The 19,353-nt window shown below is 44.0% G+C and overlaps 1 protein-coding gene across 3 annotated transcripts in view; it reads right to left on the bottom strand.

Moving 5' to 3' along the window:
• The window catches only part of LOC135512886 (formin-binding protein 1-like), a 41,189-nt gene extending 22,414 nt beyond the window's left edge, over window positions 1-18,775 (bottom strand). For all 3 annotated transcript variants that reach the window (XM_064935365.1, XM_064935366.1, XM_064935367.1), the window contains exon 1: window positions 18,602-18,775. In XM_064935365.1, coding sequence (XP_064791437.1) covers window positions 18,602-18,625 — 24 coding nt within the window. In that variant the 5' untranslated portion in view covers window positions 18,626-18,775. The remainder of the gene's footprint in view (window positions 1-18,601) is intronic.
• Window positions 18,776-19,353: the final 578 nt, after the last annotated feature.

Below are 19,353 nucleotides of genomic sequence, written 5' to 3'. Positions count from 1 at the left end.
GATTAATGTTGCCATCGAATTGCAGAATATTATTACTGATTAACTCAACTACCAACTGCATATCTGACAAATGGTGCTTGATAGGAGAGGAATTCTGCAGAACAGAGATATTCTGAGGCTCTAGTAAGGCTCTAATCAGAGGTGAGTGGCTCTATAACCATGCAAAGCTCTGCGTGCCGATGAGGGTACAACAAAAGATCTGTGTTATGTTTACCGCCTCCTACAGTCTACAACCCAAAGTAGGCCTAGACATCCAATCTCTGGGATACGGATGATAGGATCTGGAGCATCAAGGGTCGGCATCAGTTTCTTTCATTCCACTGCCGAGGATGTGAACAACACCCCCATGCCCCAGCATGTTTCCTTGTGGGCAGGAGCAGATGTTCAAGTCTGTATCGGTGTCTTTCTGTCCCATCTGCCTTACGTCAGCTTTCCTCCATCGCTCAATACTCATGAATAAGTAACTCATCCCAGCCTCGGTCTGCTCCTCCTCTCTGGCTCGCCACAGCCATGACAGACGGCACAGCACACAGTAGCACAGTACAATACAGCACAAAGAGTCACAGTGCAGTGCAATACCGGCCAGTTAGAAGGGCTTCAGAGCTCACCTTTCAGTAACCAGACCTTCACACAGCAGTCTGTCATAACTGGGATCCCTCTATGGAAAAGCCTGAGGAAGAACAGTAATATGTAGGCCAGAGTACAGCCCATCAGACCGTTGGATGTGCCTGGAGGTGCCTTCAAGCCAAGTCTCTCACTCTCAGCAGCTGGACTGACTGACAGGGGAATAGCCTCTGTATTTTGGAAGAGGGGGAAAATGTCTTTATGGCTAGAGATTTGGGTAGAGATTCCCAAGAGGCCAGTTCAGCAGATCAGGTTTCTCTTTTGAGTGTTTCTCCATTTCATTCTCCAAGGTTACTCTTTCCACAGTCTGTGGATGATGTCAGACACACACAGGGCAGCTTGAGACCACTGCTGAGCCTTTTAGCCTACCTGGTCTCCCTTTCACTCACTGTATACCTCAAACAGAGTCCGTTGTTTTTGTGTAGGTCTGAAGGTTGGGTTTCAATATAATTTGTGTAGCTTGGAAACGATCTTCCCATTTACATACAAAATTATTTTTCCCTCTAGAGAAGATCCCTTGTGTCCCCAGAGTGGGAGACACTGAGCCCAGTTAGCACAGGGGCAGTGGAAGGGAAACACAGTATAGTTTAATTTCTCTTGTGCATAGCCTGTCTTACATTTCATTTCCTCTCATATTTAAAGACACTCAGCAAACATTATGATTTGATGAAATTCAGTAGCCCCATAAGAACACTCCAGCAATGACTTTACTGACCATAAGAAACAATAATCCAACTTTCTCTGAATAAAACAAAAGGGATCATATACGTGGGCACCCCAAACCAGAAGCCACAACCACAGAGGAACACAACGATATCTGGAAAGGCATCCCCCTGGGCCAGAGGAAAACATCCTTCAAAGAATAATGTCAGGATGTGATGTCATTGCTGGAAAAATAACATCAGGGACTCCCAAGGTCTCTCTAGGAGCTATATTATGGGAGTAGCTATTAGCCCCTAGCCTACATGGTGTGACACTCCTAGCACTAGAAATGATATGTGCATACCATAAATATAATGGAGGGTTTTATTTGCATACACATGGCTGCAGGGACAATACCCTCATTACACCCTGGCATTTGGGGTCAGTGTCAAAAGAAGGCAGACGTTCCTGGGAGAGTGGGCTTCAGAGTGGGGCAGGGTGGGAAATGTCACAGTGTCTAAAACACTGGCATCACTCTGGAGGGCCTCCAGGCCCTGCCTGCACTGTGTGAGGGTGAGGTGTGGTGTGACTGTGCGTGCACATGAGTGTATGTGTGTGTAGAGTGTAAACATTGGCTTTAACAACACCCAGATAAGAGGAGATCTGGGTTGAAAAGAGGGAGGAGGTGAAACTATGCAGCCCCCCATCTTTATTTCATGAATAATGCATGGAGAATACAAGACAAATTAAGGCAGCTTTGGGGGGGTATGCAGAATAATGTAACAGCTCATTTATTCTAGTAGAACCCTGATAAAATGTGTCCATACATTAGCAATGGGACACTGGCTAAGATTCTCAAACCAGCTTGTATTATTTAGGAAAAAGAGCATTAACCTGCATTGGCATTAAAATACTCTGGTTCTGCCACTGAGGCGCCCCCCCTCCTTTTCCAGCAGAAAAACTGTTAAAAATGTCCCTGTGAGAGGGGTAGGGTAAAAAAAATAATACATGATACACTGTACTATAAGAGCTGGCTAGCTACGAAGCTCGTTAACCACATCCTCCCTGCCACCTCTAAAATGACTCAGACCTGCTGTTCTAATGAAGCCCCCAGGGGCCCAGGGACTCGTGTTCCCCTTTGATCCCCAGCCCCACTCTACAACTCAGACAGACCCAAACCCCTGTCCTAATCCAATCTCTACCAGCCAGACCTTTTGATGTGCTGAAAAAATAGAGAAGAGAGAAAGGGAGTGGCAGGGGGGGGTGAAAAAACAGGCCTTGTATTAAGTTGCCGGGCAGCCTGCAACATTTATGACTCTGGTTAGCCAATCCCTGGTTGTTCTGTGGACAGACAGGCAGGAAAAGTTACAGTAGTCCTGGAGGCTGACCGTGTAGAGTGAAGACAGACAGGCAGAGGCTGCAGCACCATGTAGCTGGTAATCCCATTCCCATGCAGAGACGGGAACTGACTGGATCACATGGGCTGTGCACAGCAGGGGATGAGGGAGAGTGTTAATTAAAAACTCACACTTTCAACATGTGATAGAGTAAGGTGAACAGATTAGGGAAAATTAAATTCATTATAATGCATACATGGATTTCTCACATGCAAATCAAATTCGATATAACTTTTGATGACTAAAATATCAGCCTTAAATTGATCTTCTGTTGCTTTTTTCTTTCTGAGGGCTGGTCGGCAACGGTCCCTGGAAATCAGGGACTGTCCCGTCACCTTATAATAGAGACGTCATGTCTATGTCGTACTGCATTGTCTTAATGTCCTGCACCGTTGGCCTCCTGGCTTCCACCATGGCAATTTATTTTCTAAAGCATTTTAGAAGCAGTTCCCTGTGGGCCTTGTAGCTTGAATGAGTCTGCCTTTGTGATACATGAACCATCCAGAAGGTGCTAGAGAGCAGGAGAGGACTCTGTTCTTTGGATGGAGAGTCAGTGAGCTGTTGATCAAACTAGACCCTGGAGATGAATGAGAATGTGATCATGCGTAGGAGGACTTGGGACAGGAAGAAGCTGTAGGGCCCAGGGACTAACACTACACAATGACTCTATGGTCCTGGCTGGCCTGACCAGGCGATTCCCACTGGTGCTGCAGGCAACAGCCCCATGTACTCAGCCTGGGAGGGAAGACTCACTGTCTCCTTTATGACAGAAGGATCACGAGTTCCAGCCAGATGGCAGTCAGGCAGTCACATCGATCACATGTAGAGTGAGAGACGGTACTTTACCCCCCCTCTACTCCAGTCTCTGAGGAGGCGTCGGCCTACACCGCTGCCTGTCCGCTCTGAGTGCGTGTCTGTGCCATCTCTCATGGCTTCTCCTAGGGCTGTAGCATAGTGGAATTTATGTGGCAGACATTCGAGAAGTCTGGCCTGTCCAGGTCTGGTGGACTCTGATTTACTGCCACTCAGGAGTCTTCAGGAGCATCAGAGTTTGCATTCAACTGCCTGAGAACTGGGCCTATTAAGCAGTTCAAGTAGTTTGAGATGTAGCGAATCATGAGACAAGAAAAAGGGCTATACCTAGTCAGTTGTAAAACTGAATGCATTCAACTGAACGGTATCTTCCACATTTGAATCAGAGAGGTGCGGGGGGCTGCCTTAAAATCGACACCCACGTCATCAGCGACTGGAGAACACATAAGGCCCATCATCATCATCAGCGTTCCAGATTATGCCTACTGTATGTATACAATTCAGAAGCATGAGAGTTGTATATTATTTCATATTTGTCTGGATTTTGATAAGCAATGAATAGACCTGGATAAATGTGACTTAATTCATGGGTCATTTGGGACAAAATGACGAGTTAAGTCTGATAGAAACACAATGGCTACTTTGTGCATGACCCTGTGTTGCTGCAACGACTTAAGTGGAATATACACAATCTGACAAGTCATGAACATTGTGGTGCACTCCATGCCACAGAGGCTAAATGTTTAGCATGCAGAAAAACAACATTGATGGAGAGGAAGTGGCCAATGTCTTTAGTGAGTCATTGGGGGTCAGTGAAATTTGAACCAAGCCACAGCCCTTATGAGTCTGTCTCCTACTACCACCAAGGGCTCCACGTGGGGCAAGAACAACAGCTTCTTGTCATACTAGTAGTGCCATAGCTAGTTCATATATTTTCATAGCCCAGCCCAGAAACAAAAGACATACTGTGGTGAATTACCAACTTACCCTCATGAAGAGGGGGCCGGGGGGACATAAACTAGGCCCCTGTTGTCTCAGAGCACCGGCCCTGCAGCATGTGAGACTGGTATTCATCCAGTAGCACTCTGGTCAAGCGCCAATGTGCAAGACAGATGTGCCATTAAGTTTATTTGGCCAATAATTGAAGTGACCTGGCTACACACCACAATAGTTACTTCTTAGGCACTAATACTAATTCCTTTAACATGACAAAGAGCCCTGGAGAGACTCAGCCGGATATTATTCTATATATGGAGAGAGGAAGAACGATATGAAACAGCTCCCAAAGTCATCAGCTAGCATATATTTCTGTGGGAAAGGGGAGGGGTTTTACTCTCTAGCTCCATTTGTGGATTCTGTAAATAAAGACAATACATCTTTACTTTCATACAGACAGTGTCTGTGTAAAACCTTTATCTCAGTGACTTGTTTATTGCAAGCCACAATCATAGGGAGTGCTTCAAAAAGTTGAATACATGTTGTGAAAAGTCTGCCTTATAAAAATAGCCAATGAAATTGAATGATAAGAGTAAGAACTCACAGTTTTACATTGCCTGCCTTAAGTCAGACAAATAAGGAAAAATCCAGGCTACAATTACTATTTTTCAGAAAGAGAGCAAATGTTCCGATTTTAAGCAGACATCTAATTTTCCTGTTTATGTGATTCTCTCTTGCCTTGTTTGGCTGTTGGCTGGAGAACAGCAGTCTAAGTACAGGGCTGACCCTGGTCTGCCTGACACCATCTGGGCCTGAGCTGGTGAGCTCATCACTGCTCCTGGGCCAGGGAATGACATCTGACAGGGTGGACCCAGCACTGCAGCCAGGCTCCCTGAAGAATCCACTACAACAGCACACTACACACAAACCCATAGGACAGGAAGGAGTGTGTACATCTACATTCAATACACATACGTGCTCACCAGCAGGCAGACACACACAAGCTCAACAGTACTGGCCTTTTCCAACTCTAGACAGTAAAACTTCCATCTTTCCGTTGAGTGGCCTCGTGACCCCCATGTTGTGTGCCCTGGGCATCCTATTTCCTGTTCTAATAGCGAGCTTGGGAATGCTGTTCCCTCCTCCTCCCTCATCAGCATGTTGACGGCTGGAAGCTAACTTTCACAGGACAGGACACACCACAGACAAACACATCTACTTTGGGAGAAACCTGAATCAAGGCTCAGAGAGACCTCTTCATTATTTACCTTATTTCAACAGGGAAGTAATATTGAGACTAAAGACTCTTGAAAATTTGCCATGCACAATACAAAAACGTAAATAGGATAGTATAGATAAACAAATATACACAATATAGATATTAAAATACAAAACAGTCAATTAAAACAAACACATTCTTCATGATTAAATCCTCTGTCAGCTGTCTGAATTGCCCTAGGGACACCAAAGCAGCCAATCGAAACGTCGTTTGGAGTTTATTCCAAACAGCAGAGTTAACCAACCCTGTGAACGGGTTTGATAACTTGTCATTTTAAATCTTAAACAGTGAAGTTGGGTAAGTGTGAAGCTTGTGGAGCAGGGCTTTGTAAACAAAAAGAGCATAATGATGTGATTTACGTGACTTTAAGAGAGGCCTAGACAACCCATTGGTTCAGAATACAGTGATGAGTTATACAACGGCCTGCTGTGATAAAACGAAGGGCGCAATGAGAAACGGCATCCAGGGGTTTAAGAGTAGAGGAAGTTTGATAAATAGCATCACCATAATCAAGAACGGGTAGAAAGGTTGACTGCACACATCGAATTCATGCTGACGAGAGGGGCGAGATCCGTTTCTGTTCAAAATCCTCCTTTAATCTTAGCTTCTTAACGAGCTCATTTGGACTTTTTTAAACGTTAAAATCATTAACACTGTGTTAATAACAGTCAACCCAACTCCCTGTCACCATTAGTACCAGACCACTTCAAAACACAGCCAATCTTCCTGAGGCCATCTATTGTGGTATAGTTTAGGCTGTTACCATGAGACAGGCTGCTGCTTACAGACGCACAGAGATCATATAGCTGTGATTGAACAGAGCCTGACTGAATGGAGTTGTTTTTCATATCACAGATATTTCATTACTCTAGAGTTGGCCTGCTACAGAAGGCAGGGAAAACCACTTTCATAGCTATGCCATGTCTCTATATTTAGTCCCGGAAAAAAACCTGGTCAAGTTTCATAGCAACCCAATCTGCCTCATCGTCTGCTCTGATCCTTCTGCAAAATACACCCCGACCCTGTCACACAAGTCGAGTGGCTTTTTCTGTGGCACCCAGTCAGAAAGAGGAAGCAGGCAAGGCTGGGTGAGGGTGGCCTTTGTCACAAACAATAGCGGCCTGTGGAGTTAAAGAAGCAAAAGGAGATCAGAATATCAGAGCAATATTAGCATTTTAAAACACAAACAGAGGATGTTTACGCTACCGGCTCGTCCAGTAAACTAATGCAAATAGATATGGATAAACTATTTGAATACTTGATCTTGTAAGAGACACAGGACTCCACACTGACTTTTTTTATTTGTTTATTTATTTATTTTTTACAAGGAGCCTGTTTGCCTAAGTTGACAAAATGTAGGCGCACAAAGAAATTTCGGAGGACAATTAAAAATGTTTGAGGTAATAAAGCTAGAATCCGTAATTTTTCTGGGCACACTGGTGTTCCCAAATAAAAATGACAGGTCCCACAGCTAAATAAGAAGGTGCATCTGCAAGTAAAACGTTCACACTGTTAAGCCCCGAGACGGCTGGTCACAGTTGGCTTCTTTAAAAACAAACCATTCAAATGATTAGTCTATTCATTTCCTGTGCATCAGTATATGATACAGGCTTGATGATAATGTTGTCCTGGCAGTACATGTGCCATCTTGTCCCAGCTTCCTTTGAGTTAGCAGGCATCACATGAAGGCTGGCAGAAGGAGCTGTGAGGAGTGGATCGGGAGGCCACCCTGCAGAGAACCACACGCGGGCACAGAACCTGGCGGAGACAGAGGAATATAATGGGGCTGAAAGGATTTGACTGCCTACGCGATCAGAGAATTCCCCTACTACTTGAAAGGATGTGACCATTTAAGACTCTCCTTGTCATACAGCCAAACTGTTTTGATGACACACATTAAGTCCCCGACTCCCTGTTGATATGGTCAGCGCAGTGTGTGACTGTCTCAACCCATTATGCTGCATATAGGCTATCAAAGCTTTCGTGCATCTTTGTCATTGTGTGTGTATAGATCTTTGAACCCGGGTCTAACTACTTCTATACAGGTATATGTGGTTAGAAAAACAGTCTGAAATAGCCACTCAGTTAGAATGCCGAGGTGGCACAACGTTTGTTTGGCCAAGAGGGCAAGGCGTGGTCAGAGAGCAAACTTATGGGAGACAAAGTCCCCTGACCGAGATGTAGCCTAAGACCACTGTTTGTGCAACACACACACAAAGTAGAAAGGGCACCTCCACAGCTGGCTGCTAACCTGTCAGCATTCATCTCTCTCAGTCAGCAGAGAGTCCAGCCAGCATGACTGTAGGGAATACCAAACACCTCCAAGCCTGTCAACACCCTGGCTTGTTAGCACTGTTCTATCTAATCACTCCTAATGCCCGGACACACAGGATGAAAATAGAAAGGCCTGCCAAGCCTCAAGGAAGAAGTCAAATCCCAGGTCCAGTGTTGAGGACTTTGATGTGACAACAATGTGGGGATGTTGAAGTGGCTGCTGTTGGGCCATGGTGACTCATTAACTTAATAATACACACATTGACTCGGAGGTGACAGATCATAAATGACTGTTTAATATCTATACATCATTATATCCTCTTAGTATGAATAGCGTTTAGGTTCAAGCTCTGTGTGTATGAGAAGCGTCATCATTTAGGGGACTGCAGGAATGTGCTCTCCCAACATCTCAAGGCCTCTCCTGGCTGATAAAAAGGCCTGTGATATGCACGGAGGAGCACAGACAAACCCTGTGTGATGGAAATGTACATCTTTGTGGAAGGGGGGGGGGGGCTCAGGTTGTAAGTGGACAATGTATTGAATGTATGTATTCAGCTGGATCTTCGCTGAGTAAACATTTAAAACTCCACTGAGTTTGAGGTCTTCTGTACGATAAATATGTTTATTCCATTTTGAGATATTGGTCTTCCTATCAGTATCAAAGCACAATCAAGGAACAGCTCCACTCTCTAACAGCCACCTTATTTCCTGCCCCTTCCAAGTGCCCCTTGAACTGTGAGCAAGACAGAGTGAATACATCCTCCTCCTCTCGCGGCCTGCTGGGTGATACACAAAGAAATGGCTGACATGACTAATGGCACACAGTGCAGAGGGTCCCAGTGAGTTCATACTACTACTAAAGCCATTGGCTGCCTTTAAGGATCCCCACCCGTAAAATAGAGGCTCCAAACATCCGCTATGAATTAATCTGTAGCAGCAGGCCGGCTGGGTCTGGGGCAGGAACCAGTTTACTTCCTGACATCCTTTTTCACTTAAGAGAGGGGACAGAGCTCTATAGAGAGAAGAGAGAAAATAGGGCTAGAGAGAGAGAGAGAGAGAGAGAGAGAGAGAGAGAGAGGAGGAGGACAGGGCTGTGGACAGAGAAGTGAGAGAAATGGGGAAGAGAGAGAGAGAGAGAGAGAGAGAGAAATGGGGAAGAGAGAAAGACAGGAAGAGAGCGGGTTAGAGAGACAGAAAGAGAGAATAGGGGAAGACAGGAAGAGAGCGGGTTGAAGAAACAAAGAGAGAATAGGGGAAGACAGGAAGAGAGCGGGTTGAAGAAACAAAGAGAGAATAGGGGAAGACAGGAAGAGAGCAGGTTGAAGAAACAAAGAGAGAATAGGGGAAGACAGGAAGAGAGCGGGTTGAAGAAACAAAGAGAGAATAGGGGAAGACAGGAAGAGAGCGGGTTGAAGAAACAAAGAGAGAATAGGGGAAGACAGGAAGAGAGCGGGTTGAAGAAACAAAGAGAGAATAGGGGAAGACAGGAAGAGAGCGGGTTGAAGAAACAAAGAGAGAATAGGGGAAGACAGGAAGAGAGCGGGTTGAAGAAACAAAGAGAATAGGGGAAGACAGGAAGAGAGCGGGTTGAAGAAACAAAGAGAGAATAGGGGAAGACAGGAAGAGAGCGGGTTGAAGAAACAAAGAGAGAATAGGGGAAGACAGGAAGAGAGCGGGTTGAAGAAACAAAGAGAGAATAGGGGAAGACAGGAAGAGAGCGGGTTGAAGAAACGAAGAGAGCGGGTTGAAGAAACAAAGAGAGAATAGGGGAAGACAGGAAGAGAGCGGGTTGAAGAAACAAAGAGAGAATAGGGGAAGACAGGAAGAGAGCGGGTTGAAGAAACAAAGAGAGAATAGGGGAAGACAGGAAGAGAGCGGGTTGAAGAAACAAAGAGAGAATAGGGGAAGACAGGAAGAGAGCGGGTTGAAGAAACAAAGAGAGAATAGGGGAAGACAGGAAGAGAGCGGGTTGAAGAAACAAAGAGAGAATAGGGGAAGACAGGAAGAGAGCGGGTTGAAGAAACAAAGAGAGAATAGGGGAAGGGGGAAGATAGAGGACACTGTCCACATGACACGGGCACTGCCATAATGTAGCACAGCAGGGCCACATCACACGTTCACAACTGTATAGGCTCCTTTAGTTTCCAGGCCAGTTAGAACCCCCATGTGGCAGGAGCCTCAGTCCAGCCAGGCTGTTTCCAACTCCTGTCCTGGGGCAGCAGCAGCACTGACAGGCTGACCTCAACCCGAAAACCTGCCCAAGCCACAAACATGAACCACGGGCCACCACAGCTATTCTTATCTGGACCAAAAGGAAACTCTTCTCCCTCTGCGAGTGTATTATGACAGCACATCCATTCTCTCTCAGGCTCCCTGCGGAGTGAGCAGCAGGAGAGGAAAGAATGTTGAAATGTTTTCAAAGTCAGGATGGGTATGTTTGTATGTTCTGCTGTCCCAGTAAATCATCTGCTGGACAAGGAGTCCAGAGAAGTTCCTGGCCCAGCTTGTTTAGAGGCTGAGGGGGCAGCCGGGCCCGAGAGGGGGGGGGGGTAAGCAAATCTGGTGGGCCCTTATATCCCTTCCTAGCTCGATCCAGAGCCTCCTGCCAAACATATTAGTTGGCTTTTTATTAAACACCATCTATTGTGAACATAAGAAGTCCTCCGGTGCAGTCCAGCACAGCAGCTTGAGTCAGATGAATGGACCGGAAATGGAAACCTTTCCATGTGCAATATGACAAGGTCCTTTCAATGCTCTGCAGTCCTTCATATGGGACTTGAGGATTAGTTAAAGGGAAATTTAAAAAAAAAAATTCAACTTCATATTCATCAACTACAGCATCACCCCAACATTTTTACTACAAAACCATTTTCACCTATGTTGATGTTGGGGTAGTGCTGAAGATGAACATGAAGTTGGCATTTTTTTTTTTTTTTTTTTTAAATATCCCTTTAAAAAGGTGAAGGCTCTGAACTGAAAAATGATTTGAATCTTTTATAGTAGAGTAGCCCTGTGATCCATGAGACCCTTCCAGCAAAATGAACCAGAGAAGATGTTTCCCTAACAATCTTCTAGATGTGTCCCTGCCTCCCTCTGAAGAGAGGTGGAGAGTGTGAGTGTGAGTGTGTGTGAGCTAGCACATATGCGAGAGAGAAATTAGAACGCCACTGTTTCTGTCTGCCCCAGTCACCACACAGCGCCTGGTATATGAAGTGACAGTTAAAAGGAATTCCTTGGTAGACTGCAGCTGTGGTGTTATAACGTGGGCCCCAACAAGGTCCTCGTCTCTGTCCCCGTCAACACCTTTGTTCCCCACGTCTCAGCGCATCAGCACAGAGGTCAACTGAAGAGAACCGAACGCTTTGAAGAACTTCCCATCCCATCTTGTTTCTATGACAGGGCTGTGAAATGTTATTCTGATTTAATGCAGAACAGGACTGATTCTACACAGAATTGTAACATGTGACATTCGGGTCTGACACACTGACCTCATTTTATTCACCATCTAGTTCAGTGTCATTTTCTGCTTTCTCTCTCTGCGAATCACAGCGTGACGTCATTAGACCAGTGATAGAATTACAGTAGGTTACATGCTTTTATTAACACACCTCTGATGAAAGGAATCAAGTGGGAGAGTGATTCCTTTGATGAATAATAGTATCATGATTTATCAACATCTGGCCTCCCTCTGCTGTCTGCTCTGTTACTGCCATTTAACCGTGGCATTTGTTCAGCACTACAGTTTTAGTGTGTGTGGCTGGGGATCAGCAGAGGAGGATGGGGGTTCACGAGGCCTGCATCCCCCACCCACCTCTTCCTGGCCATTCAACACTGGGGCTCATACCAGCCCCAACTAATTTCAAGGTGACTTTGAGCAGTAAGCAGAGCTTATCGCCATCTCTCTGCTGTGTGAACCGAGTAGACACCAGTGGTGCCTGTGAAAATGTGGCTCCGATTTAATATTTCACCATAAAATAACAGAAGGAAATAGGCATCTCCCTATGCATGTTGACTACACAAGTCTGCAGCCTGAGAGGTGTTGAGCCTGCTTCACTTTGTCAACTAGAGTGTAGGTTAGTGAATCCCTGTCACGCTTGACTAAATCGACTACTTTGTTTAATAATTCACTTCAGAACGGTAGCCTACATTTCCTGCACTGGTAAATGGTTGTCTTGTAAAACACAGCCTTCAGCATACAGGCTGATCCTGACTCAGGTCTAGGCTGCTCTGGGTCACCGCCAAATGTCCTGTTTTTCATACATGAGAAAGTCAATTACCTGACTTGAATATGTTCAGAAAGTCATTATTCTTTCTGAGAAAAGGGTTACCAAGCAAGCATATCGTGTAGTAAATTGTCAGCAAGCTCAGCGAAATACATTCTGGGAGAGACACGTCCCCTTGTCTGCCTGTCCGATGGTTCCACAGCAACAACTAACCAATCAACATGTTAGTATGCAGATCACTAAAAGAAACCATAATCATTATTTTTCCTTATAGGCTATAACATGTTCTTCCTACTCGGCTCATTGTCTTGGGAAGGAAAACAGCAGCTTGTGAATCAATAGGAAGTGTAAATGTCTGCAAAAGACAAAATTCCTGGAATCCTGCCACACATACTATTCAATTCCCCCCTCGCTAAAGTGGTTCAGTCTGTATTTATCTGGTCGATAAGCAATACATTGCTTTGTCATCTAAACAAAAAGGTGACACAATGCGGTCCACTTTCTCGTGTCTTGTTTCCCCTTCATGTAAACAGACCCAAATAATTAGTCAAGCTGCAAGAGGCCCAGCAAAAATGAATGGGGAGTCAATGAACTCTGTTACCCTCTCATACAACTCCAGCCAACACTCAGAGAGCCCACGCTAAAGCGCAATTCATTTTCCATGCTTGCAGAACAATGGCTGCCAAATGCGCAACGTTCTTAGAACAAAAGCAGAAAATAAATGAATGGACAGCAGGTCAAAGACAACCACTGCTTGTGTGGCACAAAATAACTTGCAATGCCAGTGACAGCACTCAGTCTCCATTCAATGGTTCAAATGCATGTCCATGACTGATTTATTACCACATGTTATGCCCTGTTTATTACCGTCAATGAGGAAAGAGGATAACTGAAAATGGTGCAACACTACAGTTCAGGTGATATGCATGTTTGTAGTGTGGATGTCCAGAGAACAGATTTGACTCACAACAATATCACCTCACCTGGCTGAGGTTGCTGGTGGGCTGTTTTGTACACATTGGGCAAAAGGCATCAGACGGACATCAATCCCAGCAGTGTCAAAAGCCTTTAGTGCTCCAGAGCAATAAGATAACCCAGTATGAGGACCCTGTGGGTGTAAAGTTGTGGGAGCGTCAGCTGACCTTCTACCTGTATGAACCCAGGACACAACACCAGTTTCTGTTCCTGACATTCAAAAAGTCTACCATGTCATGAATTTATAGCCTAAATTATAAAAGGTCAAAAGGGTATTCATTCACCTTGTGAGACATTAGCTGTGTTCCCAATGATATTTTTGTCACAGAAGGTGGAAAATGACTGTTGTAGCCAATGTTCCAAACTTACATTTGGTATTCAAACCAGACATCGTGTGAGAAAAATGATAATGACTGTATTGAGAGTAATTTTTGCTAAAATTCCCACACTTTCCATGTAAAATTCCTAATGCTTTGACTAATGTCTTGTCTAACTGTCTGCGACAGAATGCAGAACCTGAAGCATCATCACCGAACTGGCATCCATTCAAGAGGATTTAAAAAGTCCTGAAACGTAATGTAGTGTATTGATGCACTGCATTTGGGGATGTGGGGGCCTAACGTAATGACTTTAGGCTACAACACACAGCACTATAGCTAGTGACCATGGCAGTTAACCAGGAAGGACAATTCAGTTCTGCAATATGCTTAGTTACATCCTATGGCTAGGCTACATGTTCCGGATCAGCTCAAACTAAATCAGATTCTAAGAAAGAGCACAGAAACGGAGGTTACGTGGTCCATTAAATCCAGTCAGGGATGGGAAGAGTTGCAGAGATCAGAGTTGGAACATGTTTTCAGAGAGCACCAGCCTAACAGGAAGAGCCCAGCAGCTGTGTTTTCAATGTGACTTAGAGGACAGAGACAGTGGCAGCAGAGAACATTAAGCATTAATTGTGTGTAAATCTCAACTAGATTGCTCTCGTTATCCTGGGGTTGTACTGTAGAGGGAAGGTGTTACAGTGTCATGAAACAAAGCTTGGCTGAGAACAAAACATCATTTTACAAATTAGTTTTAAATATTTGTTTATCAGAATTTAGCCAGGCTTTCTTGAGAGTAATGAGCAATCAACCTCTCCTCCCTTGATGCATGATCCCAAAAACCAAAACAGGAGATTGTAATGCCTTGTAGACCCACACGATTTTCACACCGCAAACGAAAAGGAGAACTCTGCATTTCAGCTGAGATTTACAGTTTGGTCAATGTCCTACTGTTTTAAATCAGTGGTGGATTTGAAATGTCCTCATTTGAAACTGTTCTCTTTGCACCTGACTGGAAATAGGTCAGAGACAAAAGAAATATGCTGGGTCATGGTGAACCATTGTCTCAGTCAGCCCTCCATTGATGTGACCAGATCTCTACAACTTGATAGAATAGAATCCCAAATACAGACCAATTATAGCCTACTCATTAGTCATCATTACCCAGTCTTCTTTCACCATGGCTGTCAGTGGAAGGAAGCAAGGGCCCCTCTGTGAAGACTAGCAGGCAGAGTGTTTAGCAGCTCTCATCTTGGCCTGCTGGACTCACCTGACTTAACCCCATGTTGTCCAGATTAACACTAAGAAAAAAGCCTGGACAAAGGAGGTCCACCAGCCAACCCACAAATCATAAGCGGGACTGGAAGCAACACAGAATGTGAATCACCTTCCTCAAACATCTATTATAGATGGGCTACATTATTCACAGGACATGGAATTAACCCATCACAGATAATATAGTAATATCTGATGTATCGCTCTATACAGGGGGAATGGCTTGAATTGATGCTGCAAAAATCTGCATTAGGCCTTCTGCAATAACAGAGGAGGGGTTCAGGTTGTCAAAAACATGCCAGAATCCCAGGGCCAGGATGATGATCCAGTCGGCAGGATTAGCATTAATTGAACAGTCTTAAACTGAGCTCTGCTGCTTCTGCTACTCCCTTCTAAAGCTCTGACAGTCAGTGAGGCGTTACAATGCACCGCCCACATAGAAGACACACACTGTGTCTAGAGAGCATGAGCAACCCCCACATAGTAAAAACCCTTTTCAGAACTCCCTAAGAATCAGATAAGAGGCACGGGCGTTCAAATCATTCTGACAGATTATGGGTCATTTACCTTGTAAAAAGAAAAAAGACTCCAAAGACAGCCAAGTGTGTCCAGGGCAGGCTTTGTCAAGCGGAAAATTAGAGGGGCATGAAATAGCAGAAAGCAAAAACTAGGGGAATGAGGACGACTCACCGGGCTAAATAGCTGAGCACTGTCTGAAAATGTATGTATGAGGCCCCAAATCTTTAAGTGTTTGATATATCAACCTCATGTTGCACTGCTTGATATCAGAGAAATCCCTGACTGCATCTTTAAAAAAGTATGGTATGTCAGCTTGCCGACTCGCAACACAAGTCTCGATAAAATAGATGAAGCCACACTGTAAACCACAACCAACTCTTTCCTCCAATATTAGGTCTGATGGCCTGACTTGTCTCGGCTAATAAATGAGCTATACTTTTTTACCATAAAACTGCACAACAAACGTGACTAATGGACTAAATTCTATGCAGATAAAGCAAAGAAAAATGTACTAATGCATGCAACCCAAAGCCGCAGGCACCCTGGCTATGCAGTAGGGCCTCCACCGATCAAACCCCTGTTGATCTGTGATGCCTCCTGATCACCTCCCTCTCTCGTTGATTATTTTACTGCCTCTTCTGTTTTGTCCTGTGTAATTTACCTAGGCAGGGCAGCATTTCCCCTCAATGTTCCCAGTCCGCCTCTCGGAATGCCTGGGAACAAGCGTTACGCACTATTCCCGATCTGTCTCCAAAACCCTGTCTACCTCCTCCTCCGTTCACACTCTCCCTGTTTAACACCTCCCTAAGCCATGCCTGTAGCACAACTTCCCTTTATTAAAAGACAACATCCACACACTCCTCTACACAATCCTGTGATTCCACTCTCAGCAACCTCACTGAGGGGAAACGACTTAAGGATGTGTGCCGGGGGCTGACTGCAATAGCAGATCTCAGGTGTGATTTAACGTCTGTGACCTTAATTGATCTCTCTCCCTCTCGATCGCTCTTCTCACACAAATGACCAACCTCACATTAACCATGATCACCATCATCATTCAAAGCAGTTGCAAGCAACAAAACATAAACTAGCCTAGAAGAAATCTGTTATGAAAAAGAATGCTAGAATAACTGTTGTTAGCCTGTGTGCTCAGCTTGGTAACACTTAACCTCACACTGATCTCCAGTCAGTCAGTTAGACATGTTAACACCATACAAAAGTATGTGTTAGTCTCAGGCATTAGGTCTCAATGCCATGGATGAATGCCAGGTGGACAGAGAAATGAGAAACGTGAAAGGGCCAACAGTAATGGACCCTGAGCCCAAAATCATACTGTCAATGTGATGACACTACTAACAAACACCCGTCATACCGTGACTACAAACAGTGATAGGCTTAGTTGTGTTTTGATTGCATTGCAGTTAGTTTACATTTCTGAATATTCGATTGTGAAACCAGACAGCTATTAGCATGTGTTGAGCAATCTGTTGTTCTAAAGTAGAAATACAGAATTACAAAACCTCAATGTGACGTTAGGGAGAAGGACCAGGCCTAAATTAATTTAATTCATAAAAAGAGACAAGGCAGATAACATCGGTGTTACAGTGCTAACGATGCAAATTCAATCTGCAAATTTAGATTTCTTTTAGCGAACCAGACACTCTGGGGAAATAACCCAATTATGTTTTGAGGGAGATCCCTGATTGAGATTTAGGAGTAAAACAATATGGAATGGGCATTTTGAATCAAGTTGGTTCCCGCATGGCAAACATTTAAAATATAAGGGATAAGGGCCCACATGCACCCAGACAATTAGCCACATAATCCTGCAAATCTGGGGTAAATAGTCAATAGCAGTAATCCTCTGTGCAACATGAGGTCTAGAAAGCAAGGGTGGTTATTGTGTCTACACAGCAAAGAGAATGTGTTTAGCATGCAAATCAATACAATTGAATTGCACAATGTTGGAAAAAATTGGCATTTTACATCATGGTGCAGTAGGTTAGGAGTATAGCCTACTTGCTGAAACCTTTATCATACAGACAGCTCTTGCAAGCAAACAGTATGAGCCTCACAGGGCACAGACATGCTATACAAAATGTTAATTTTTTTCATGAAAAACTGTAGCAAATAAACATTTTCTCTGCAATTTTGGTTCTAAGTTTATCATACTGAAGTGAACCCATATGTGCCACATTGGCACATGTTGACTAAAGCTTCAACATATTGTTCTGTTCCCTCAAACTGCATGACAGTGCAGTTCTGTCTATCAATGTTAGCTAGCTATCAATGTAATTGGCATGAAATAGGCCAATTACTTCATTGACTATCATTTTGGCAGCAACACTGCATGTTTTGCAACTGTACATTTTAGAATTATAAGGGGGAGAAGCTGCACTGGTAAACTACCGGTGATGACCAAAGCGTTATGGGCAACACCCTTGTCACTGGAATAGCTACATTTCATATGAGTTCAATGTCCCTGATAAGTGAAGATTATGTTCTCAATAACAAGTAACATGGTAGATTGCTACATGCACAAAGTAAATAAGACAATAAACACCTTGGACAAGCCGGATGATGTAGCCAGGGCAAGGGGCTGGCAGTCATAGACAAGCCAGACCAGACAGAACATGACAAAGACGGTACCTTGAATTAGCTCCCCAAAAGGTCTGTTCAATAGGCAGTTCATTGTTATATTGGTAAAATAATAGTCTACTATTGTTTAGCTGATTATATGAATTGCGCAATCTCATAGAAAATTGGGAGCAATGGTTAAGCTTGACGAGTCACTCACAAAGACCCAGCGAGGAAGCAGAGCAAATAAATAACCTCGAGATTTTAGAACCAAGTTATTCTAAATGTGCACGTGTATTGTTTCATGCTGGGGTAGTAGATCCATACGAGCATCGAGAGAACAGTACAGGGGTTTGCTTACTAGCCACCGGTGTCTCCACCTTTTTTTAGGGAGAGTCTGTCTTTGAACTAAGAAACAGGGTGTGATAGGCGCCCTATTCATCTGATAAAAATAATAAATTAAGGGTCCGAAATCAAGCCACAGTCAGAGACATGTTATGATAACAAGTGAGCAAATGATCTGCCTTGCTTGGCTGACGTTTGTACACGTATTGCCTATTGTTTACCGTCTCTATGGTAAAGGTGCATGTCAGGATTAGCCTGCTTAGCTGGCTAGCTTTACACAATTCTAGTAAGGTACCCGAGCACCTTCATTGAATTCGTGCCAAGTCGTGTGGCAGCTAGGTGTGTAGTCCACACAAGAACAAAGAGAGCAAAATAGTTTATACCAATAGCTAGCAAACTTACCCAAAGCTCCGTTCCCCAAGTCATTGCGGACTCCCCTTGTTAATAAACCCCCAGATTGTCAGCGTATTCCCCGCTCAAAACTCGCCAAGGTTGCGTTTCCAATCGTTTGCCGTCGTCTGTGGTGTAGCTACTCCTTGCTCACTCTGGAGGAGCTGTCTGATTTAGCCTTGCCGGAGGAAGTTGGGATCTAGCAGAGGATACAGATAAACGGGAGGTTCAGGTTCTCCAATAAGATTTTCAAGGCATGCATATTATTTAGTATTATTTAGAAATCAAGCAAATAATTATATAACTTAAGTAAACACATACAATAATTGAGTTAAATCAAATTAGTTATTCTAGAACTATGGTGATGAGATAATCCCCTTCACACTATTTTTTTTATTTCCCAAATTTGGTGGGGAGGGCAAGACTTTATGAAGAAAATGTGTCAATCGATTAATTTTGTATTAGCTCCTATCATATTAGCTCCTATCGACCATTTGATCAGTTGTCACAACAATCACGTATGGATTATTTGGTTGGAATCATTTGCCTAAAAAGTTAGCCACATTAAGTAATTAATCGTTTATTTAACTCTTACTCATGAATGAAAAATGATGTAGGAAACAAACATTAGTGGGGAATATCAAGGGGCTTTAATGTCACATTTTTAAGGAATGACGCCGTAACCTGAGTTCTGTGGTTGACTAATATGCTTGATATTTTTTATTGATTCTTAAATACCGCCATCTAGTGGTATGTATAGGGTA

Source organism: Oncorhynchus masou, chromosome 24 (genome assembly GCF_036934945.1).
Source record: "Oncorhynchus masou masou isolate Uvic2021 chromosome 24, UVic_Omas_1.1, whole genome shotgun sequence".
NCBI lineage: Eukaryota > Metazoa > Chordata > Actinopteri > Salmoniformes > Salmonidae > Oncorhynchus > Oncorhynchus masou.
The sequence above is the reverse complement of the archived record's forward strand: the minus strand, read 5'-3'. Positions and strand labels throughout refer to the sequence as shown.